Source organism: Triturus cristatus, chromosome 3_2 (assembly GCF_964204655.1).
Source record: "Triturus cristatus chromosome 3_2, aTriCri1.1, whole genome shotgun sequence".
In the NCBI taxonomy this organism is placed as follows: Eukaryota; Metazoa; Chordata; class Amphibia; order Caudata; family Salamandridae; genus Triturus; species Triturus cristatus.
In genome coordinates this window covers 200396311-200420513 of record NC_140584.1, presented here as the reverse complement: position 1 = coordinate 200420513, position 24203 = coordinate 200396311, and the positions used below count along the sequence as shown (strand labels likewise).

Sequence of the window (24203 nt, the reverse complement as noted above, 5' to 3'; positions counted from 1 at the left end):
CTGAGAGTCAGGAAGAAGAAAGACTCTCTCCTTCGTAGTCATCTTCTTTTAATGTGGCCTCTCCAAGCCCCCACCGTCTTGCTATGGTTCGACTTTTCGCCTGCTTGACGTGCACTTCTCATAGCTCGCCTATGCACGGTATTTCCAGTCCCCCTTTGCCCTGCTTTGACTGGCGCCGCACAATAAATTCCCAACCTCGGTCCCCCTTTCTGTCCTGCACAGATATTCTGTCAGTCTGACGGCTTCCCTCCTGCCTGCACGTGAGTGAGGGCTGCTGCTCCGCGTGGCCCCGCCTCCGGTCCGAGCAGGATCATACGAGGACGCCTCCCTGCAGGGCGCTGCCAGGAAGTGCTGATGGTTATCGCTGCATGCCAAAGCAGGGAGAAGGCACACTGGGTGAAGTAGAAAAGGAGAGACGCGGGCAGGCGAGGCGGGAGCGGCTGACTCACTCTACTGCTGCTGGGCACCGAGGGAAAGTCTCACTCTGTCCACATCACCAGGGAGAGAAGAAACATGCCGCCTATCAAGGTCTGCATCGTCGGCTCTGGAAACTGGTAGGTGCCATCGTCCAATGAAGCCTCCGCGACGTGTGCCCGCGGCGTATAATATAACATATGTCCTGCGTGTTCTCTGTCTCGCGGACTGACTCGTGCAGCCTGCAGTGAGGCTAGTTGAATGTTATTGTACTGTTTGCAAGCTGCACAGCTGTGGTGCAGGCAGTTGCGTTATGTTTACGTTCCTTCACACACTTGCAGTCAGCAGTGACACATGTTGCATGTGTTCAGCTGTCTAAGACACACGCACCTGGAAAAATATGAAGCCTGTTTACCAACAGTGAAGTCATTCGATGCGTTTACTTAAGGAACGCCATCCAGCCGCTCGCCCCTTATGTTTCCAGTCGGGAACCTCCTGAAAAGACAGGGACATGAGCTACAACGTAGAATTAACTCAATCCCGAAACGTGTAGAATGTGTATTTCGCTGGATATCCGGAGTTAAAATACAAGACGACAGTTTTGTATGGGGCTATTTAAGGATAGGGTCGAGAGTTTGGCAGTCGAAGTGTTGCAGCCTACATTATTGCAAAATATGTATTTTGCTTTTTGTATTTTCACGTGTAACCTCTATCCTCCTCTGCACAGATGTCTTGGTGCATATACACGTACATACGAGCAGCAGGTTGTTAAACTCATTACATCTGGGGGCTGGGGAAAGGGGTGCAGGCTGGCTGCCTGTCCCCTTTACATATTTCCTACCTCTCACCCCACCTTCTTCCTTTAAGGAGTGTCACCCGGCTTGTGGAAAAGCAAAATGCCTTCCATTGACTTGACTTCAGGAAACACCTGCCCCGAAAACCTTCCTCGTCCTCCAAATAATCTTCATTGACTTCGATTCGCTCACCCCCAAAGCAGTTCGCCTCACCTTCCTTAGAGCCTGAGGCTCAGAGAGCTGTGTGCGCAAACTGTAGCGAGTGCGCTGCAGTTATTAGAAAGCAGGAGAGATGTCGCAGGCCTGGAGCACACTGGGTTCCTCTGCCGTGACATGTTTGCATCTTCATACTAGGACAGTGTAGTGATTCTACTCACAGCCTATCACAGAAGAGTCAGGAGAGGGTACCTATCACTTGGTGGGGTTGACACATTTGCATAATAAAGGTGTTGAGCCTCTCGAACTCCTAAACCCCGGTAGCACTGCAGCTGTTACACGCCGACCCACGTAACAACATGCCATTTCTTCTCAGAACATACCCCGCTTCAGAAAGCAGCAACACGGTAACATTTGCTTATTTATTGAGAAGATGTAGCGCTTTCGTTAAAGCGCTTTTCATAATGAAACCTGAAATCACAGCCAAGACGAAATTGTTGCATTTAAATATTGGGAACATCGATAAAAATAGTACGCACAGCAACGTGCCCGTGACAGAGAGAAGGTGTTTTTAAACAAGGTACAAGGATGCCAAGGGAGGGACAGGACAAACACAAGCATCCGTGTCTCTGCAGCTCGTATGGATCAGTGATATGTAACGGATCTGCGCCAGGGGTACTGCACGCTGTCTTTTGTAAGCTTAGAGGCAGGGGTCCTAAGGCCTCACAGTAGCCTGAGCCTGCCCCCGAGGTGCCTGCAAGGTGTGTAGACCTGTAGTCAGATCAGTGCCACAGCAGACCTGTCGGCCTTGGGGGTACTGCACGTTGTCTTTTGTAAGCTTAGAGGCAGGGGTCCTAAGGCCTCACAGCAGCCTGAGCCTGCCCCCGAGGTGCCTGCAAGGTGTGTAGACCTGTAGTCAGATCAGTGGCCCAGCAGACCTGTCGACCTTGGCAGGACGCCGATCCTTACTATTATCCAAATCCCCTGTTTACAGTGATCACTGTGCTGCCTTGCACCTTTCACTGTCTGCCTCCCGCCTGACGTGGCTCCCGGGCAGCTGGGGAGATTTATTTCCTGGTTAAAGGTTTTAAAGCGAGACGGCCTTGGGACACTGTACAGACACAGATTGTACTCCCCTGGAACCTTGCAGGCAGTATGAGTCTAATCTGGAGGCCAACGAGTGATTGAAGTGCATGCTTCCCGTGACACTCTCCACAGCACAAATGCCTTACACCCTGTTAGTCAATTGATTCAGCTCAGATTAAAGGCATGTGAACATTTGTACTATGAAAACACCTACTTTTAGTTTACCTTTTGTGATATAACTCTTTAAGAGATGAGGGTTCCCCCCCACCCCAGTGCTGACTCATATTTAGGTCTCACCAACAGGCATTATTTTGTTGTAAAATACCTATTGTGTACTTTATCAGTACTTGCAGTGGGTGGACTTTGGGTTGACCTATTGGTTGCCTTTTTTGTCAGTCACCTTTGCCTGATTCTTAGTGGCTTTTATACTTTTTCTCATGTTTGTTTCTCGCCTCGAAAATTGATTTTTTTACCATTCTTCTGAATAATTTAATTGTAACCTTCCATTTCTTACATCCAGGGAACGACTTTTTACTTTCAGCACTCTGTGGGAGTGATTGTGTTTTCTTGCTGTGTTGCGCGTGAGCTGCTCCCCACTCAGATACCCACTAAACAGTGTTTAATTTGATCTGGTGGTTGCAGGAGGGGCTCACCAGCACTCATCCTTAGGACTGGTGCTTATTTTTCCTCATCAGACTTTGACCCAGAGCAAGAGAGAGAAACACCCTCAAGGGGGAATGAAAGAGGAAGAAAAAGACAGAAAGATTGTGACAAAGAGGGGAAAGCAGAATTTTGTGAGAGTGAGATATAGGGGCAGAGAGTGTCTGGTACTGAATTAAACAGGCAAGAGGTGGAATTGAGTCTACGTAGCATTGGTATTTGGAAAGCCAACATGCAATAGCCCTGCCTTCTGAGCAAAGTTTTGGGCCTACTCTTTTACAAATTAAGCAATTGTCCCCATCCCCTGTGCTCTCGAAATTTGAAATGTATTGATAGATATAGACGTCATCCAAAATCCACAATATGTTAAAATAATATATACAGATTTCCAGTCCCATAGTATTACAATATATCATGAAATTCTTTATAAGCAAAAAAGATTATTATTCTTATCTTATACATCTCTAAAATAGCGGGAATAACACTTAAAAAAAGTAAAAAACTTTGTAACATACAACTTCATCAGGTGGAGTTCTTATAATCTCAATCAGATCCATAGTTCTAAAAATATTAGATTTTGTACAAATCGGTTTTAAAAATCGGGAGCATGCATCAACTAAGCTGCTATTTGGACTGACAAATAGGACATGTACCAAATCTTGGATTCCTCCATTGCACAAATCACATTGGCCGGTTTTGTAAAAATTTCCACCCCACTTTTTTGTTATATCTTTTAACGGTAGTGTCCTCAGTCTTAGCATCAGGATGCAACGCCTAACCTTATGGTCCAATGTAAAACTCAAATATTTTGGGATCTCTTTATACTCCACCCTAGGTATTGAGAGCTTGTAATGCAATAACTGTTGACAATAAAGTTTATCTATTTTGTAGCTCAGCCTCGGAGTAGATTTTGACAAAAAGAACTTCAAGAGTTCCGGGGACCAACTTTGTAAAAGGTTCTTGGAGCATTTGAAGTGCTCTAAAGCAATCTCTATATTTCCTTTAAAAGTATATACACATGGATCAGCCTTAAAAGTTTCTTGAGATATAATTGTTCTTAATATACCTTTAGGTGCATGTAGTATGTTGCAAGCCCACCTGACAAGGTTTGCCTTAGCTCTCGCGTATGCACTCACTAACCCTAATTCCAATCAGAGTGCCTGAACAAGAGTGGCTTGTAGTAGTAAGCATACGCAAGAATTTTCCCTCTTTGAGATTTAAAAAACCCCATCGATTTATAGGAATATATTCTGAACCATATGTTAAGATAGGGGTTCTCTTTGTTCGATAAACTTCCAGGAGGGCTGAAAAATGTAGCCTTCCAGTAAATAAATAAAACTTTTTATACCCTGTATATTGCTTCTGTTCCCCTCCCAGCTCGTCAGTTGCTTCACCAGCCATCCCTGTCAGGCTTTTTCTTTTATCCTCCGCACCGATCCTCTGTTTCTCCCTGTTGGACCCGGCCTCGTAACATGGCTCTACTGGTCCCCACATCACCTAACCTGTTGCCGGCGGCCCCAATCCCCCGGCCTCACCAAGCCTTTCCACCAGAACACACGCACTCAACCCGGACACCCTCGTCCATGGCCTCTCTCCTTTCGGCCACCCCGGGCCCGCGTGCCCACTCCATGCACCAAGATGGCCGCCCGGCCCCAGCGCGACCCGGGCCTAGAGGCGCCACTCCGGCTGGAGGACATCCCGCTTCCAGGGGTTGAGAGAGGGAGGAGCAGTTTCTATCGCACCTCTGGAACTCCCCTGGGACGATGGGTTTCGATCGGCCCTCCGGCCTCCCTGAAGGCTGGCTCCACGCCTGCTGGGTGTCTGGGACTCCTCCCGACCCGGCCTGAAAGGATAAAAAGACAATGGCCGGAAACCCCCGACAAGCGACCCCCAGGTGACAAGACCCCTGCCTGCACAGACTCCGGACATCAAAGGGGGGTCGACCTATAACCAGGGGTGCTCTGGGACTGTCCGGAGATTCGACGCTGGAACAACGAGAGCCTGCTGACGTGGTCGCGGCTCCTGGAACTTAGAACGACCTGAGCCCTGCTGAGTGACTCGCGGCTCCCCGAAGATCGTAAGACCTCCGAACTTGTACCTGAGCCCTGCTGAGTGACTCGCGGCTCCCTGAAGATCGTAAGACCTCCGAACTTGTACCTGAGCCCTGCTGAGTGACTCGCGGCTCCCCGAAGATCGTAAGACCTCCGAACTTGTACCTGAGCCCTGCTGAGTGACTCGCGGCTCCCTGAAGATCGTAAGACCTCCGAACTTGTACCTGAGCCCGCTGAGTGACTCGCGGCTTCCACAGACTCCACTGGTCCCGCCGGACCCCACGACAACCAGCCTACCCCCCAGCTCGAGGATTGTGAGCTGTGCGCCGGGTACATCCTTACCTTGAACTTTTGTGCCAAAGACTGTCCCGCTACCCCCTATCCCTTCCGAGACTCATTGAGCCCGCGCTCTCCTTGTACATATTTGCAGCGCTAACCTATTTGATAAAGATTGGTTCCTGAGAACGCACGGTGTGTTGTTTCTGTGTCGTGTGGTGCCCGAAGTACGATCCTCGATACAAGACTTCTCCACCTGAGGAGTCTCCCGCCAGTGCCCGGCTACGATACTCGAGGGTGGGTCTCAGGGTAGTCAGGACTCCCTTCCGGGCTCCTCTGAGGTCGCCGTCTAACATTGGTGGCAGCGGTGGGATTCGGGCCCATCACCGAGAGATCGTACTGTGAACGACGGACGCACTACCAACAAAGATGGCAGAAGGAAACACCGTGATCCCCGCAGAAATCAACGCCAACAGGGTGTTCCAGGTGGAACAACTAGAAGAATACACACACAAAGAACTAAAGCAATTCTGCAAAGAACTTAGAATCGCTACCACCGGTCTCAACACCAAGGAAGATTTGCAGAAAGCACTGAAAGCCTGGGTGGATACCGGGGCCTCCCGCCCGGAAAACACGGGGGAGCACCCCGACGAGGCAGAACCTTCCCAAGGCGAAAGCAGCAACAATCAGGTGCGAAACATTGTAACAGAAGGGGGCCTATCCCCGGAGGAACTCGCGGACAGAGAGAGAAGCCGCAATCACGAACTCGAGTTAGCTAAGCTCAAAATCGAAGGCGAATTAAAGTTAGCAGAGAAAAAGCTAGCAGTGGAGCAAATACGCGTGCAAGGCGAGCTAGAAGAGAAGAAGCTCCAACGGGAACACGAAGGAAGGAAGCTCCAACTGGAGCACGAACGCAGCTTGAAGGAAATCGAACTCAAGGCCAGAAGTAAGGAAGGGAGGCCCCCGGAAACCGAGAGGCGACCTCCCCAGCGGAGCAGAAGGTCCACATCCCCAAAGATGTGGTCAAGGAATATTATAAAAACGATGACATTCAGCAATGGTTCAGGGCCTACGAGGTCGCCATGACCTCCCATCGGGTCCCGCAGAAGGACTGGGGGGCAGGGTTGTGGGGACGATTTCCGAGCGAAGGAAGAGACACCCTGCTCGACCTGCCCCTCTCTCTGCAGACCTCCTACAGCCACATGAAAGAAGCTCTACTCACAAGGTACGGTCTCACCCCCGAGATGTACCGTCAACGATTCCGGGACTGCAGGAAAATCCCGGGCACCACCTGGGTAGAATATGTGAACTTTTTTAGTCGGGCCTTCGATGGGTGGGTCAAGGGCAGCAAAGTCACCACTCTTGAGGAACTCACCGACCTCCTATTGTGGGAACACCTGGCTGCGAACTGCTTTGTGGAACTACGCCAGCATCTGCTCGACAGCAAACTCACCGATCCCAGGAAGCTGGCGGTGGAAGCAGACCGCTGGACCAACACCCGTGTCACCCGGGGCATGGTAGGAGAATACCCCCGAGCCAGTCAGGGACCACCCCGCCAGAGAGGAGGGGGGAACCAGGGAGGCCAGAGAGAGTCCCAGCCTAGTCCTCCGAAGACCCAATCTCCACCTTTCCCAGCGCCCCCCCCACCAGTAACCGGACCCCCCGGGAGACGGGGACACAGGGTAACCGTCACTTGCTTCCGTTGCCAGAAGCCCGGGCACTACGCCAATGACCCAGAGTGCCCCATGGCCACCCAAAACACCCCTGCAAGACAGATAGCCAACGTAGCCCTGGGGGAGGAGGTTGAGGAAGCCGGGGAATGGGAACCCGCAGCCATGGCCCTAGTATCCCTGGGAGATAGGGAGATGGTCCCTGGTAGCCTCCTGCCCTCCAACACGAAGAAATACGGGCAGCTCGTTAAGATCAATGGCCACCAAATAGAGGCCCTGCGGGACACCGAGGCCAGCATCACCGGTGTCCTCAGGCACTTAGTCCCCGAGGAGCAGATCCTCCCCAACGTCTTTTGCCCAGTCATTTCCGCCGATAATAGGGAGAGTATGTGTCAGGTAGCTCTGGTGCCGTTTGAGTGGGGTGGAGTAATAGGTAAACTGAGGGTGGCCGTATGAACCTCCCAGCCGGTCGACTGCCTCCTAGGGAACGACCTGGAGAGTTCGCCCTGGAAGCACATCGAACGCAAGGCCCACCTAGGGATGATGGGGCTCCCCGAGTGGGTGTGCGCCACCACCCGATCTATGTCAGCCCGACTCACCCCCCTGGGAGAAGTCGAAGACGCCCCGACCGAAGAAGTCAGAGCAGTAACCCCCGAGGGTCCTCCCGTCCCCCCATCGGAGGGGCCCGTCGCCAGCGACGAGCCCTCCCTGTCCGACACCGCCCCGGTCCCTGAGTTAGGCGATCTACCCGAGTTGGCCCAATGGCGCCACGAGGGTGGACCCACCCGGGAGGAGTTTTGCCGGGAGCAAGCCACCTGTCCTTCCCTGGTCGGACTGCGGCGCCAGGCCGAGGGCCAAGCCGCAGGCGACCAAACTGGCACGCACCGAATTTATTGGGAAAATAGCCTTTTGTATAGTGAGCAGAAGTCGGTGGAGCTGGGATCCGGTCGGGTGCTGGGGGTACCCCTCGGCTTCCGAGACTTCCTCCTGGGCTTAGCCCACGACGTCCCCCTAGCCGGCCACCTGGGTCAAGACAAGACCTACAGCCGTCTCGTGACCCATTTTTATTGGCCTAAGATGAGAGCAGCCGTAGAAGCCCACTGCAAGTCCTGTCCCACGTGCCAAGCTAGCGGGAAGAGTGGGGGAAGCGCAAGGCTCCCCTCCAACCCTTCCCGGTCGTCAGTACCCCCTTTGAACGAGTCGGGATCGACATCGTGGGGCCCCTGGACCCCCCCACCTCCCAAGGTCACCGTTTCATCCTGGTCCTGGTGGATCACGCCACCCGATACCCTGAGGCGATCCCCCTACGCACCGTCACGGCCCCCGTAGTGGGCCGGGCCCTGATGGGGATCTTTTCCCGGGTAGGGTTCCCCCGCGAGGTCGTGAGCGATCGCGGCACTAATTTTATCTCGAGGTACATGACGTCCCTGTGGCAACAATGTGGAGTGTCCTACAAATTCACTACCCCGTACCATCCCCAGGGGAACGGCCTAGTAGAGAGGTTTAACCGGACTCTGAAAGGGATGATCACCAGCCTAGAAGAGCCCCTCCGGCGTAAGTGGGACGTCCTGCTCCCCTGCCTCTTGTTCGCTTACCGAGAGGTCCCCCAGAAGTCCCTAGGGTTCAGCCCGTTTGAGTTGCTCTATGGACACCCCGTCCGGGGTCCCCTCAGCTTGGTTAAGGAAGGGTGGGAGGCGGCACCCCAGACCACCCCACGAGATGTGTTCCACTATGTTCTGACCCTCCGGAACCAGACCAGGAAGTTCCGAGCACTGGCCGAGGCCAACCTAGAGACAAGCCAAGAAGAGATGAAGCGCTGGTACGACCAGAATGCCACTCTGGTCGAGTTCCAGCCGGGCCAACAAGTATGGGTCATGGCTCCCGTGAAGCCAGGCGCCCTCCAGGACAGGTGGACCGGGCCCTACAAAGTGATTGAGCGGAAGAGCCCAGTCACATACTTGGTGGACGTCCAGTCGCCCCGGGATCCCCTCCGGGTCCTTCACGTGAACCGCCTCAAGCCTCACTTCGTGCGGACAGAACTAAGCCTCCTGCTGGCCACCGATGACGGGGCCGAAGATGAGTCCGATCCCCTCCCGGACCTCCTGTGTGTCAAGGAGCAGGATGGCTCCGTGGAGGGAGTGAATTTCTCCCCAGCTCTCACTACCCAGCAGCAAGAGGACTGCCGCCAGCTACTAGGACAATTTGCCGACCTCTTCTCCCTGATCCCCCGAGTCACCGACTGGTGTGTCCATGACGTGGACACCGGGGACAGCCCGCCGGTGAGACACCGAGCCTACCGGGTCCCCGACCGGGTCCGGTCCTGCATTCAAGCTGAAGTCTCAAAGATGTTGACCATGGGAGTGATCGAGCCATATGACAGTCCCTGGGCCAGCCCCGTGGTCCTGGTCCCGAAGGCAGCGGCCCCCGGTGTCGCCCCCGAGCTCCGGTTCTGTGTGGACTACCGGGGGCTCAATGACGTCACCCGAGCCGATGCCCACCCCATCCCACGAGCCAACGAGCTCATTGACCGACTCGGGGCAGCACGGTTCCTCAGCACCTTCTACCTCACCTGCGGATACTGGCAGATTGCGCTCACCGAGGGGGCCAAGGAGCGGTCTGCCTTCTCCACCCCAGATGGGCATTACCGCTTCCGCATAATGCCCTTCGGAATGAAAAATGCCCCGGCCACCTTCCAGCGACTGGTAAACAGAGTCCTGGCCGGGCTAGAACAGTTCAGCGCGGCATATCTGGACGACATCGCCGTTTTCAGTTCCGAATGGGGTGAGCACCTCCAGCACCTCCGGAGGGTGCTAACCGCCCTGCGCCAGGCAGGCCTGACAGTAAAAGCCAGCAAGTGCCAAATTGGACAAGGATCAGTAGTCTACCTGGGGCACCAGGTCGGGAGTGGCCAGGTCGCCCCTCTACAACCAAAAATCGACGCCATCGTGGCCTGGGAACCCCCCACCACCCAAACGGAGGTCCGAGCCTTTCTGGGCCTCACTGGCTACTACCGCAGATTCATCCAGGGGTATGGCAGCCTTGTCGGCCCCCTCACAGAACTCACATCCAAAAAACAGCCAAAAAAGGTTCAGTGGACAACCGCCTGCCAGGAGGCGTTCGATGCCCTAAAGAAGGCCATGTGCACGGCCCCCGTCCTCCAGGCTCCCGACTACTCCAAGGAGTTTGTAGTCCAGACCGATGCCTCCGAGCATGGCATTGGGGCCGTCCTGTCCCAGATGAATGACCAAGGCCTGGACCAGCCCGTCGCCTTCCTCAGTCGGCGGCTGTTACCCAGAGAACAGCGATGGAGTACCATTGAGCGCGAAGCCTTTGCCGTGGTCTGGGCACTCAAGAAACTACGCCCTTACCTGTTCGGCACCCATTTCAAAGTCCAAACCGATCATCGGCCCTTGCGATGGCTTATGCAGATGCGGGGAGAAAACCCCAAGCTACTGCGGTGGTCAATCTCCCTTCAGGGGATGGATTTCACCGTGGAACACCGTCCTGGGACGGACCACGCCAACGCCGATGGCCTCTCCCGGTTGTTCCGCCTCAGCGAAGAGAACCCCCCAAGATGATGGGCAGTTCTCTCCGGCTTTCAGCTGGGGGGGACGCGTGTTGGACCCGGCCTCGTAACATGGCTCTACTGGTCCCCACATCACCTAACCTGTTGCCGGCTGCCCCAATCCCCCGGCCTCACCAAGCCTTTCCACCAGAACACACGCACTCAACCCGGACACCCTCGTCCATGGCCTCTCTCCTTTCGGCCACCCCGGGCCCGCGTGCCCACTCCATGCACCAAGATGGCCGCCCGGCCCCAGCGCGACCCGGGCCTAGAGGCGCCACTCCGGCTGGAGGACATCCCGCTTCCAGGGGTTGAGAGAGGGAGGAGCAGTTTCTATCGCACCTCTGGAACTCCCCTGGGACGATGGGTTTCGATCGGCCCTCCGGCCTCCCTGAAGGCTGGCTCCACGCCTGCTGGGTGTCTGGGACTCCTCCCGACCCGGCCTGAAAGGATCAAAAGACAATGGCCGGAAACCCCCGACAAGCGACCCCCAGGTGACAAGACCCCTGCCTGCACAGACTCCGGACATCAAAGGGGGGTCGACCTATAACCAGGGGTGCTCTGGGACTGTCCGGAGATTCGACGCTGGAACAACGAGAGCCTGCTGACGTGGTCGCGGCTCCTGGAACTTAGAACGACCTGAGCCCTGCTGAGTGACTCGCGGCTCCCCGAAGATCGTAAGACCTCCGAACTTGTACCTGAGCCCTGCTGAGTGACTCGCGGCTCCCTGAAGATCGTAAGACCTCCGAACTTGTACCTGAGCCCTGCTGAGTGACTCGCGGCTCCCCGAAGATCGTAAGACCTCCGAACTTGTACCTGAGCCCTGCTGAGTGACTCGCGGCTCCCTGAAGATCGTAAGACCTCCGAACTTGTACCTGAGCCCGCTGAGTGACTCGCGGCTTCCACAGACTCCACTGGTCCCGCCGGACCCCACGACAACCAGCCTACCCCCCAGCTCGAGGATTGTGAGCTGTGCGCCGGGTACATCCTTACCTTGAACTTTTGTGCCAAAGACTGTCCCGCTACCCCCTATCCCTTCCGAGACTCATTGAGCCCGCGCTCTCCTTGTACATATTTGCAGCGCTAACCTATTTGATAAAGATTGGTTCCTGAGAACGCACGGTGTGTTGTTTCTGTGTCGTGTGGTGCCCGAAGTACGATCCTCGATACGAGACTTCTCCACCTGAGGAGTCTCCCGCCAGTGCCCGGCTACGATACTCGAGGGTGGGTCTCAGGGTAGTCAGGACTCCCTTCCGGGCTCCTCTGAGGTCGCCGTCTAACACTCCCCCAACACTTTGCCCCCATTATGCCCACCACTCGGCTGCATTCACGTGCTCCTGCTACTCCATCACCTTTGCTACCCTGCCCATTTCCATCAAGTTTATTTTTGTAATTAATCTTTTTGAAGGGCACGCCAGCTGCAATTTGCTACTAGGCTACTCCTTTTTCTTTGCTGTACTTTTGCCCGCATTTTTTTTAATTTACCGCTCAAAGATTGGCATCAACCATCTTGAAAAAATAAATTAAAATTAAAAAAAAAGTTCAATCTCATTTGTGTGCATGCATGGTAGTGCATGTTTACATACATCATTACGTTGTGGTGACCCTCTCTTATGTGTGTTGCCAGTGCTGTTCTGCGTGGCAAACAAGCCTTTTATTTTTGCCAATGCGGAACAGTATTTTCAAAAAGCATTGGGAAACCCAAAAGGTTGGGTATTGCCATTGAAGGGCTAGACCAACAGGCTTTGGCAATGCTTGATTTGGTATTTTAGGTGGTTTGTGCTTATGCCTTCATAACTTTTTTTCCAAAAATTGGGAAAATGTGCTGTAAATAAGTGCTTTTTTTTCTCTAAAAATTGTATCAACAAAAATTTTGCTCAGCTATGACTGTCCTCTTCCCAGCTTTAATACACAGGCTGGGTTAAAAAAAAATATTTTTGTCACCACCGGTTTTCAGTTTCAAAGTATTTTCTATTTATTTCAGTTTTTACTTGTTTGCATTTTGTGGGTGAAGAAGATGTGAAATTCGTGGGTTAATCTGAAAAGATACATATATTTGAAAACCCCCCAAAAAATGCTAAATTCAGCAAGGGGTCACTTAATTTCTAAGTTTTTCTACTAAAGAATGGTTAAAAAAATATATATAGTTATGTCCATCAGACGCTTCCAGTCTCAGATATACATCATCTAGGTGAGGTGTCCAAAAATCGCCATGATACCCAGAGCTATAAACCGGTCCACACCTTACAATGATTTTTCACTGCGTAACGACCATGCTACACTCCATAAGGAAAAATGTAAATATAAAAATGTCAATCAAAGAAAGATAAGCTTTTTTTTTCAATATACCCAAGAGATCGAGTTTAGGGATCTGGGCTATTTGTACTACTCAAAATGTTGGTTTATCCAAAATGCCAAATTATTCTAATGTCGTTTTTTTTCTTTTAAAATGTGTTTTTGTGCACATTGACTTAAAACTCAGCAGCTTCTGCCTACGAGACGAATGTGTATGTTATACTATTTGAACATATCTAACTGTGTTGCAGGTTCCTGTGCAATGAGAGGTTTAAGAAAACTGGTAAATTTTTATTCGGATGAGTGCGGAAACCCCAGGTCAAATTTTGAATAATGTGAAACACCCCTTAGGAGTGGCCGCTGCCTGCACTAAAATTAGAGAGGGTTTCATGACACTGACTGCACATTCATCAGGATGGTCTGACCTTCATGTTTAGTCAAAATATATTTTATCTTATTTGGGTGGCCATTTTCCTGATGTGACCCTCGGAAATATTATTTCTGCTGGACCACGCCCAGTGTCTCGAGCTTCATCCCAGCTCAGATTCGAAGATGTGTTCAATTATTTTTGCTCCACAGGAGGAGAAAACAAAAGTACCCTTTAGTCACTAGTGTCAGAATCTGGCGCACGGCACCCACCGCAGCAGCCGGATTCAAGCTCCAGCTGGTCGGACAGGTTTTGTCATATACCCCCTTCCTTCTTGGCCGAGCTCTCTTGACTCATGACTTGGCTGAGTTTTTAGGTCTCGCCTGCGAACGCAGCGCGGAGCGCTGCTTTCGGCGAGATCTATTGTTGCTGACTTGCCTCGGAAGGGGGACAGGAGATGGGCACGCGCAGGCTTTTGGCGGATTTGAGTTGGTGTACGCGCCTACAGCCACGCGGCGTGCACATCTCCTGTCCCCCTTCCCTCGCAAGCCAGCATGCAGTTTCGCTTTCGTCCTCACCAGCCTCCTGTAATTCACGCACGTACAGACAGACACGCGACGTGCACATCTCGTGTTCCACTTCCAAGGCAAGTCAGCAATTTTGTGCCATCATACTCACTGTTGCCACTGATCCTTTGAACATTTGCGCTGCAGATCTGGACGATGCTGTTAAAATCTCGGGACGGGGAGCGCTGCGGGCCCAAGTGCCTGTACATGGTGGCGGTAGTGCGTCTGCTTTTTCTCGCTGCTGTGAAGGCTTCCCAAGTGCTACCTCCTTCGATCCAATACGGCGATCTGACGTGCCCCGGTACTGCTCCCAAGCCCTCTCCACTGCTCCGGACTGCACCCTAGCGTTAGGTCCGCTATAGTCGGGTCTCTGAACGTGCCCCAGCTATCAGCTGCGTACCCAAACACCCATACCACGCATGCGCCACACGCTGAGCAAGGCACGCTGATGGGAAATCGCCATAGTCCCCATAATTAGATTCACTGCCTCTCTTGCCTCGGTCATCGCATTGCTCCGTGCGAGCTCTCCTACACCCATTCCCATCCTGCCAGACTTATTTGAGTTAAAACTGCACATTTCTTCATTTTTATCTCGAAAGAGACACAGAGAGCAGCTGATACAATTCCTTTGCTTTTAGCTCCATGCTCACTGCTCCAAATTTCCCTCGTTTTCAGCTCCATGTAGAATAAAGGCCGGCGAGCTGTGGGCAATGCTGCTAGTTTAGACACCAATTGCCGTGAGTCATTGGGCGAAACAGCCTAGGAGGCGGGAACAGACGGACAAGGTTGGTTTCAGGAGAGCCCTTATCCAGTTTATTTTAACAAACTTTATTGAACACTTGAGAGTAACCAGAAGACGGTCAAACTAATTCATTCAAGCGTAGTGAAAATCTGAACGTATTATTTAAAAGAATAATGAAAGAATGTTGGCTCGAAGTCTGGAAATTAGATGATCGGACTTTAGAAGTGTGCAAGGGTGCATTATAATGTTCAATGGTGCTGTGGCTGCTTGCAATAAGGAAGAGGATGTGGCGAAGCGGCCAGGTTCTAGGTTTCCAGTCTCTGCCTCGGATCAATATTCTGTGATTCTGGGCAAATTACCTAATCCCGCTGTGCCTACAAAAATGAATGCGTTCATGTGTAATGTTACCGGTGCTTTTGTAAATCCCTCAAATTCCTTCTGGTTGAGTTTGTGCTATACAAATCTGGAATAAAAAAATTGAATTTATACACAACTGTTCTGTTTCTGAAGTTCAATTATTTCCTGCTCCCCCCTCTCTTCTCCTTAGTGTGTTTCATGTCTCTCTGCAGCTGTGTGCTCTGCTGGGCAGTGTCTGGAGTCCTATCTCTGGCACGCTCAAACTCTTCACAGGTCTTTAAAGACCAAGTACTGTGGATTTTTTAAAATTTGGGTTTTCATTAAAATGTTAGCTGTGCAAGGAACACCCTCCTACCAGCTTTCAACGTTAGGCAGAGCTGTTAAAAAAATACTGTTTACATTTTCGGAACTGGTAGTCTGTTTTTTAGCTCCAGCCTGAGCTAGCCACACGTGTGCCCGCTCCTGCACCATAGTAAACGTTGTGTCCTGTCACCCATCACTCTCTGACAATCTCTCCCCTACACCACCCACATTTTAAAACAATCATTTACAATCCAATAGGTCTCGCATTTACGCTACTTTAAGCTATTGGCATTGTAAATGACAATGCCTTTTATTTGTTTTAAAAACGAAAACACAAATAAAAGGCATTGTCATTTGCAATGTCAATAGCTCAAACTTGCGTGAATGCGAGACCTATTGCATTGCAAATGCTTGTTTTATTTGGAGGACAAACAATGCATTTGGCTGTGCTGTAGCAGTTTCTGCAGTGCGTGCACAACATTTCAAGTGTGGGCGCTCACAAATCTCTGCTTGTCTGAGATGGTTGCCTTCTGTACTTGCTGGCTTCTTCGCAAACTTGAAAATGCCATTGAGAGTGAAAGGCCGCATCTTGTACATCTTGCCATAAGTTTCAGTCTCAGGGCAGTAGCGGTTGTGGCGGACACTGAGAGGTAAAATGTACCATTCTAACTCCAGGCCTAGAACATATGGGAAAGTTGAACTTTCTCCTAAATAGTTTAGGAGACTTGCTTACCATTCTAATTTAAGTCCGTCACCATTTGGGCAACGTTAAAAACTCCCCAAGTATTTTAAGCAAGGGTTTACAATGGTAGCATTTCAATGACCCATGTTGCACCCTGAGGCATTGGCATAACATAGGCCCCCGCGGTGCTGGGGACCCTGAGCTACAGGAGGCCCCCCTCAGCACAGTACTCCTGCCTGATAGCTCCTGACTGAGTCTGAAAGGGGGCTCCTCCATGTAGTTTGCGGGGGGGGCAAGTTTGGTTTCGCTAGTTCCCTGAGGGCACCACTCAACTCACCAAACTAAGGCTACCTCTTCAGGCTCCTGGCGAAACGTCCTTCATGCATTTGATTATGTATGGGCACTCTGATCAGGTGTGTATCTTTGTGCGCCTGTGCTCATCACAAGTGCAATTTCAGAGGAGGGATCTAACCCTAAACTATCTGATTGTGTGCCTGACACCCCTGCCTTTGGTAAGGGGCACCATGGGCCCTCAAGTTCTCCAAACTGGTCTAGGGGGGTCCTGGTCCAGAGTCTATACACGGCGATCCAGGGCCTGCTTAGGCAGGCTACCACCCCTCGGGACTGGGCAGTCCATCACTGCAGCTTGCAGGCTGGGATCTCAGTGAATGTGTGTGTTCATGCCAGGTCCAGCGCAAGGATATTCGGAATTCCCGCAAAATTATATTTTGACATTTGAATCCTGCCTTCCCTAAACAGCAGGGCCATTTTGCAGCCATTTGTAACAGCCTGGCACCCTGTTATGGCTGTAATGTAGGTGCCTGAAGTGGCCATATTTTAGAAGATGCCTTGGACGAGTATTGGACCATCCTTGTTGTACCTCTCCAAAGGTCTGCCTTTGGAAACCAGCACAAAACCTAGAGAGACTCCTGCGTGGTCTACATTCTGTGATAGTTCGGGGGTAATGTGCTGCCCTGGTGCACATTCTGTAATTGACCCCATGCAGGGGCAACCAAAGATTCCTTCATGTATAAAGAAACAACCCACACAAATGAGGCACCTCCCTGGCCTGAATATACAGGATCTCCTCCAAAATGGTTGCTTGGTGTGTCAGAAGGGTCTTCACACTCTCCGCTGTAATACCAGTGAGTGTGGGTATGCCATAGTGGCACAATTTGGCACTTCTTACGTTAGTGTTCCCCAAGTACAATATGAATAAGCATTGGCATAGCCAATAGGTCTCGCCTTTGGGACCTTATAAGTGTTTAGCCACGCAGCACATTATCACCCACCGGGCAGATTTCTGTAATGGAACTAGTACTTATGTAAAGTGCTTTGATACCTTCATTTGCGCTACATGATGCAAAAAAAAGGAATGAAAGGAGAAGTGCTTGCAGATTTCTGAGGTGGGGGAGCGTAAAGATGCACTCTGTAGAGTTACGCTGTGCCTACCTGCTGTAGATGTTTGGTTTTTCTCCACAACAGTTAGGGTAAAATGCTGATTGCTAACGCTCTTCTGTTTTTTTTAACCAGAAGCATGATCATCCGTTCAACAAATGGTTAAGCATCACAATGTAGTTATTTACTAAAACCCCACGAGGATCGTTCCCTTCCTCCCCAAGAAATGAGTGGTCTTTAAGGAGCTTTACCTACTGTAGCAGCTGCTTGTTGCCTTCCAGGGTAGGCTTGTTGGCCAAGGCCATGGTGTGTTGGGCTCTTAAACATTGGGGCCAATGAACAAACTTTGAAATGCTGGATTATGTCAGTGAAATAACCCTGGCCAAGGGTGGGTCTCACAAGGTGGGGGTAAGGTGTCTCGCGGATACTTTGCATCATTAAAGATGTTCGTTTTTGCAATACTAAGCTACTTAATGCTTTGTATGTCACAACCCAGAAACTAAGGCTGCCACAATGGAGTGAATAATGCAATCTGTCATGTGGAACACAATGCCCATGTGCTGTCCTTTGGCTGTGGGTAAGTCTCCACAGCACACTGGATGTGCTGATCAAAACAAAGTGATACTATTTTCCAGTGGAAAGTATTAAATTGTGTACCATGCCTCATAAATTGTCAATCTCACACATTATGCGGGGGCGTAGCTAGGGGGGGGGGGGCGGTCCACCCCAGGCGGCACTATTTTGGGGGCGGCGGCCGCACGGCACTGGTGGCCTGTGGCGGCGGTCTTTATCATTTATTTGGGGATAGTAGTGTCAGGGTCTCCAATTAAGTTATAAAGGTGGCCGCCATGGGCTACCAGTGCCGCGCGGCCCCCGCCCCGACACTAGTAACTACAGTGAAGTGCAAGCGCACCTGCTTGCAAAATGCTGCAGCGCACGCACCACCAAGCGTAGTGGTGGTGGTGCGGTGCGCGACGTCCCGTGTTTTTGGGTCCCAGGGCCGTCAACCTTGTAGCGTGTGTAAGCGCTACCAATGACGGCCCTGGGCACCATATTTGTCCAGCCCCCGCGCCGAAAATACAGCAGTTGCGCATGCCACCACGACGCACTCTCGTCATTAGTGGAGACGAGTCAGGGGAGGGCTGGGCGATTTGCAGCAGAACCAACCTCCATGGTACCGCCACTACTGTGTAGTCTACACACGACCAACGAGAGCCTGAGGTAAGATGGCTGAAAATTTCTCTCCATTGCTCGGTGAACACACAGGGCGCTCTGTGCAGGGGGCCCGGCTCGGGCTGAACAGTTACACACTTTGCCTGGAAAACACTTATCACCTGAAGCTGTAAAACCTACGGCGTAACTTGACATTCTAGAAAGGAAGAAATTACGGGAAACAGAGGAGGCCCAGCAGCCTGGCGTCGGCGAAAGCTCTGACCCCCTCTGCGGGCCCTGCTTGGTATTCCACAGGTGTCGGGTTCGTGGCTGTAAAGTCAGTCAGTAGCGGAGGCAGGCCCGGTTCTAGAGGGTGGGCCAGGCCCACTCAAACATGAGCCTGGCCCACCCAAACAGGAGTCTTGGACCTCGCAGTGAATCTGCCACCGATTGACTACAACAATAATAACAAAAAATCAGATAACTGGCGATTTATGATCCTGCTGCAGAACAGCCATTTGTCTTGTTGGTAGTTTTTAAATGCTGATAAACTGTATTTTATGGGAATAGCTCAGTGGGTTACTGCCTTTGTCACAGATATCCTTGTGTTACTTGCAGTTCAGAAGTTACTATCCTAACATAGGACAGTGACCTATGATCTGTCATCAAAGAGCTGCATACAAACTTCACTTTTTTGTGTTGTGATATAGTTAGAACTTCTCCAGTCTTTAATTATTCTAATGTTGCTAAAAAGAGTTTGTTTGGGCAGTTATACATTTTTTTCAGTAAAGCCAACCCCCAACCACTCGAGTACTCTTTAAATCCTGAGTTTGTGCTTCTCCAGACCAAACCCTCATAAAATATACTGCCCACTAGTATGGATGACGTGATTTCTACACCTTGTAATCCTCATTGGCTTATGTGACACTCCCTGTAGACTGATTTATTGTCTCTGTATAATGTGTGCGTGATGTAAAGTACTGTGACACCCTACACTGATATAAGTAGCGCTATACAACAAATGAAATGGATATGAGAGAGGGGCAACAGAGAGATGAGGGGCACTGGTGGACGGTGGCTGTGAGGGAATCCGAGGAGGAGGTCAAGGGGAGGGGGGAGCTACGGAGAGATGAGGGGCGTTGGTGGAGGGTAGCAGTGAGGGAATCCGAGGAGGAGGTCACGGGGTGGGGTTGGAGCTACGGAGAGATGAGTGGTGCTGTCGGAGTGTGACAGTGAGGGAATCCGAGGAGGAGGTCACGGGATGGAGGTGGAGCTACGCAGAGATGAGGGGCACTAGTGGAGGGTGTCAGTGAGAGAGTCAGAGAAGGAGGTCACGGGATGGGGGAACTACAGAGAGATGAGGGGCACTAGTGGAGGGTGGCAGTGAGGGAATCCGAGGAGGAGGTCACGGGGAGGGGGGAACAACAGACCGATGAGGGGTACTAGTGGAGGGTGGCAGTGAGGGAATCCGAGGAGGAGGTCACAGGGTGCGGGGAGCTTCAGAGAGATGATGGGCACTAGTGGAGGATGGAAGTGAGGGAAGTCGAGGAGGAGGTCATGGGGTGGGGGGAACTATATAGAGAGATGAGGGGCACTAATGGAGGGTGGCAGTGAGGGAATCCAAGGATAAGGTCATGGAGTGGGAGGGAACTACAGAGAGATGAGGGGCCCTGGCGGAGCATGGCAGTGAGGGAATCCGATCAGGAGGTCACAGGGTGGGGTAAACTACAGATAGATAAAGGCACTAGTGGAGGGTGGCAGTGAGGGAGTCTACTGCATGGTACTGCACTCTTTCCAGTGGCAGTAGGACCCACTGTCACTCATGCTCTTACTTTTGCTGTGGGGGTTACCCACAGGTTTCCAGTGGCAAGTCTCCCTAGCGTTCTACAGCGATGGATATATATCCACAAGAGAGTACTGCCCTTCCTAAAGTGCGGGAGTTTTGATGGCGCAGGGAAGCTATGTAGGTGGTAACAGATAGGCCCAGCCCCACACCAATGAAGACACGCATGCACTGGTTGCTGTATAGGTACAAAGACCACATGCGGTTCAATACCCCTTTATTTAAAACCTCTGGCGGTGCCCGGCTAGAGGGTACTTGATCCATGATTTCCGGGGCATAGGTGAGCCCTACAGTGGCCAGGTGGCTCACTACATACCTTTCCCACTTTGTTCTGAACGTTCTACCTGGACATGCTGTACAAAGTCTTTGAATCTCTGATTTGGGTAACGAGTATGTAGCTCAGACTGCTGATTACAGGGTCTACCCTAGTCACCTTCCTTGGTCCTTTCTCTCGATGGCTCCACCAGACACCCTTCCCTGGTTGCCTGGCCCCTTTGTGGCTCACCACGATGTTGTCAAGCTAGGGGTCCCTCTATCACCACAGGGTTCCCACTCTCCAGGCTTTCTTCTTCCTCTGCTGACCAGAGACATCCACCCTCTTGAGCCATGAAATGTTCAGACTCGCGCGCTCCTCTGCCCTCTGGGCAATCACCATCGTGCCTTATACCTTCACCACTTCCCATACGCCTGATTCAGAAGGTGTCCTGAGTGGGTGGTGCAAAAAAAGGGGTTACCACCCCTCTTGTTTGCACTACTGCTACCTCGGACTTCTTCAAAATTGATGCAGCACAGCTGTGCATGCCTGCCTGGCTTCCGGTGTCCAGCACAAGCTCGCTGCCCATCCACCGCGCATAACAACAATGCACTCTCCGTGAGATGTGATCTGTTACTAATACTGCCTGAGTAAGGAACTAGCATTGCAAGAAAGATCTAGACCAATGGCTCAGCGCTCCACTGAACTAGCCTCTTTACTAAGTCTGTAAGTGGCCTCCTATCACGCCACTCCAGCATGATTTGTTAAAAAATGGCAACAGGGCAGTATGTAGGGAAGCACCAAAACCGCCATGCACACTTTATTCATGGTAAACTATGCTTCACCTTTTAAAAAATGTTTGTCACATCAGGCTGCAAGGTAAAGTTTTTTTCCCTTTGATTTAATTTGATGCCCTCCCTCACTTCCCCAAATGTGATTACATGGGTGCATGTCTGTTTTGAAGGTATCAACACATGGTATCATTTGCAGAATATTTTTTCTATACTTGAGTTATCTTTTCTGAAAATTTTAATTAATGTTTTTTTACTTTGAGCCATAAAAGCGCTATCATTCAATATGGTGTTCATTTTGTCTCCTAATGTTGAGTGAAGAGTATTATTGGTATAGCTCCATTTACTAGCTTCATTTTCTGACACTACCCCTTTGCCAGAGTAGAAGGAACAAACATAGGAAGCATATACCAGATTGATTGATATATCTACATGCTTGCATGCTGAGGGCTTACTTCTCCCCAAAGCTACTGATGGATTGAATCGAGTTGGGCTCGCTGGATATAACCGATTCATACTTAAGGCTTTAACTGGTGGGCAGTAGAGAATATTTTAGCAGGTAGCAGACTGTTCAGCAGAAAGAATACTATGTAAAGTAAAATTTGTGAAAAAAGTACTGATAAAAAAGACCAGACCTTTAACATGAATCTTAATTTGAAATTTGGACAAGGTGCATACTTGTCACACAGGTTGATCATTGGAACACAACAATTAACTTAATTGAAATAGTGTCATAAACATTAAGTCTGTATGTCATATGACTATCGAATTTGGTGGTTTACAGTTAAAATTTCTGGGTCAGTCCAACCAAATATTGTCACTTGTCCTTCCTATCCTGAGGTTTGTGATGGCAGCAGCTATTGCTTTCCGGTTTTCCTGAATTAACACTTTTATTTTGAGACACATCTGATCTTTCAGCTCCCTGGTATTGTCAAATAAATTAGGAAGGGTGTTGTAATGGTGTATAATTGAGAGGTCGCACCGAGCAGTGCTTACATTGTGGTTTTTTAGTTTGTTTCTTTATAATTGTTTTATATAGCGCGAACTAGACCCGAGACATCGGGTATCAGAGCACTTTACATGAGCACCAGTTTCGTTACAGAAGGACATCTACATTTTTTTTGTTAGCCATGGGGAGATTTCGTGATTTGCCCAGAATCACAGGATGTTGAGTGTCATTTCCAAGACTCAAACCCGTTTCCCCAGCTTCAAGTCCGACCGCCCTAGCCCTAAGGCTACATCCTCTTCAACGTGTTGCTTACCTTTCCCGTGCTCTGTTTCGTTTGAATGAAATAATTCAGTTCCAATTCAACATGCTACCCTCAGTACATTCATGCTTCTGTGACCTGTGAGCGTTTGTTTTCGAATACACTTAACAGTGGACTCTAACCATTGAACTGACCTGCACAGCAGAACGTGAAATCTAAGTATCCCAATTAGTTTCCAACATTGTGTTGCATTCAATGGAAGATATGTTTTAAATGCTAATACATTAGGTGCGAAATTTTGAAGGATACTTCAAACCATACGTGGTTGAGTATTCACCTTGCCCTGAGCCGTAAGGCAAAAGCAGTGTGAGATTTCTATAAGTCACTAAGCCTTGTGTGAAATGAACTTCTATATATCAATAATCAGCTGGAGGTTTTTGGCACAATAGAGCCAAGCTACACGTTTTGACTCCATTGGGCTCCAGAGCAAATACGTACTTTTCCCCCAGCAACCACCCCTGCTACCTGCCATGGGCGGCAATCTGAGGGATAGCCCCGGGCGCCAGAAGCTCTAGCTACGCCACTGACATTATGCATGCACATTTTACATCGGTGGTGCCTGGTGAGCTTTATTCCATGACTGAATGCACAATGTAACCCTAACTCTGCAAAGTCATCTATACATTTGCTGTACACACTTATCAGATGAGAGTCATAAGTATTAGTTGCGCACATGATTTTCACTCCATTAAGCGCCGTTGTCAGAGACTGCCTCGAAGAGAACCATGACGCCATTTTAGGAGAAGGGACAAAATTGTGCCATTTTTTATCGTCATTGAACAGATAAATGGTCCGGCAGTTGAAGGTTTGGTCGACCCTGTGTACTCGTATGTATATTAGACTATTTCTTCCAAAACAAGCAGAAGTAAGGGGTTCGTTACCATCTGCGTGGCATTTCCTGTGGTAATAATGCTCTTGGTGAATACAACACTGCAGGGTGCGGTATTACCACATCATTCTGTGTCTTAGATTGAACGTCAAAGCGTCAACCTCCAAATGAATGTTTTTTGCTAGCAATAGCATGCATTGCAATAATTACTGCAAATCTTGGAATCCCGGATTGAGGGCAAACTAGCGTTTCTGGAGAAAAAAAAATCTGTAATAACTCAATAGACAGAATGAAGGCCTACTGTGTACACAGCTGGCTTTATATATCCTGGACACGAACAGAGCCTGCTGCATCAAGTTAACATCCATTACTTTTAAGCAGTGCAGATATTTCGCACACTATCTATCTGAAAGCACCGATCTAAATTCGACCAGTAATTGTTCGGTAAATCCCAGCAGTAAACAAACTCGTTTCACATTTAAGTTTTCTTCCTTTAAGAGGTTACAGGTTTACTGGTTCCGGCCAAAACAATGTTGACACAGTTGCACACTGAATTTTTACATGCTGATATTGAGAAACAGTGCACAAAAAATATTTTTCCACTTTGTGAAAAGGCCAGACTGTTTACATACTTAAGTGGCTAGATACCCTTCTGCCTGTGTTTGTGGTCTCATGCTGCAGTTAT

General features: G+C 50.3%; 1 protein-coding gene across 1 annotated transcript in view; it reads left to right on the top strand.

Annotated features, from left to right (window-relative positions):
- Positions 1-283: 283 nt before the first annotated feature.
- LOC146857015 (glycerol-3-phosphate dehydrogenase 1-like protein) overlaps positions 284-24203 on the top strand; it is a 186766-nt gene continuing 162846 nt past the window's right edge. The window contains exon 1 of the mRNA XM_085647502.1: positions 284-554. Within this exon, the coding sequence (XP_085503628.1) occupies positions 514-554 (41 nt within the window). The 5' untranslated portion in view covers positions 284-513. The remainder of the gene's footprint in view (positions 555-24203) is intronic.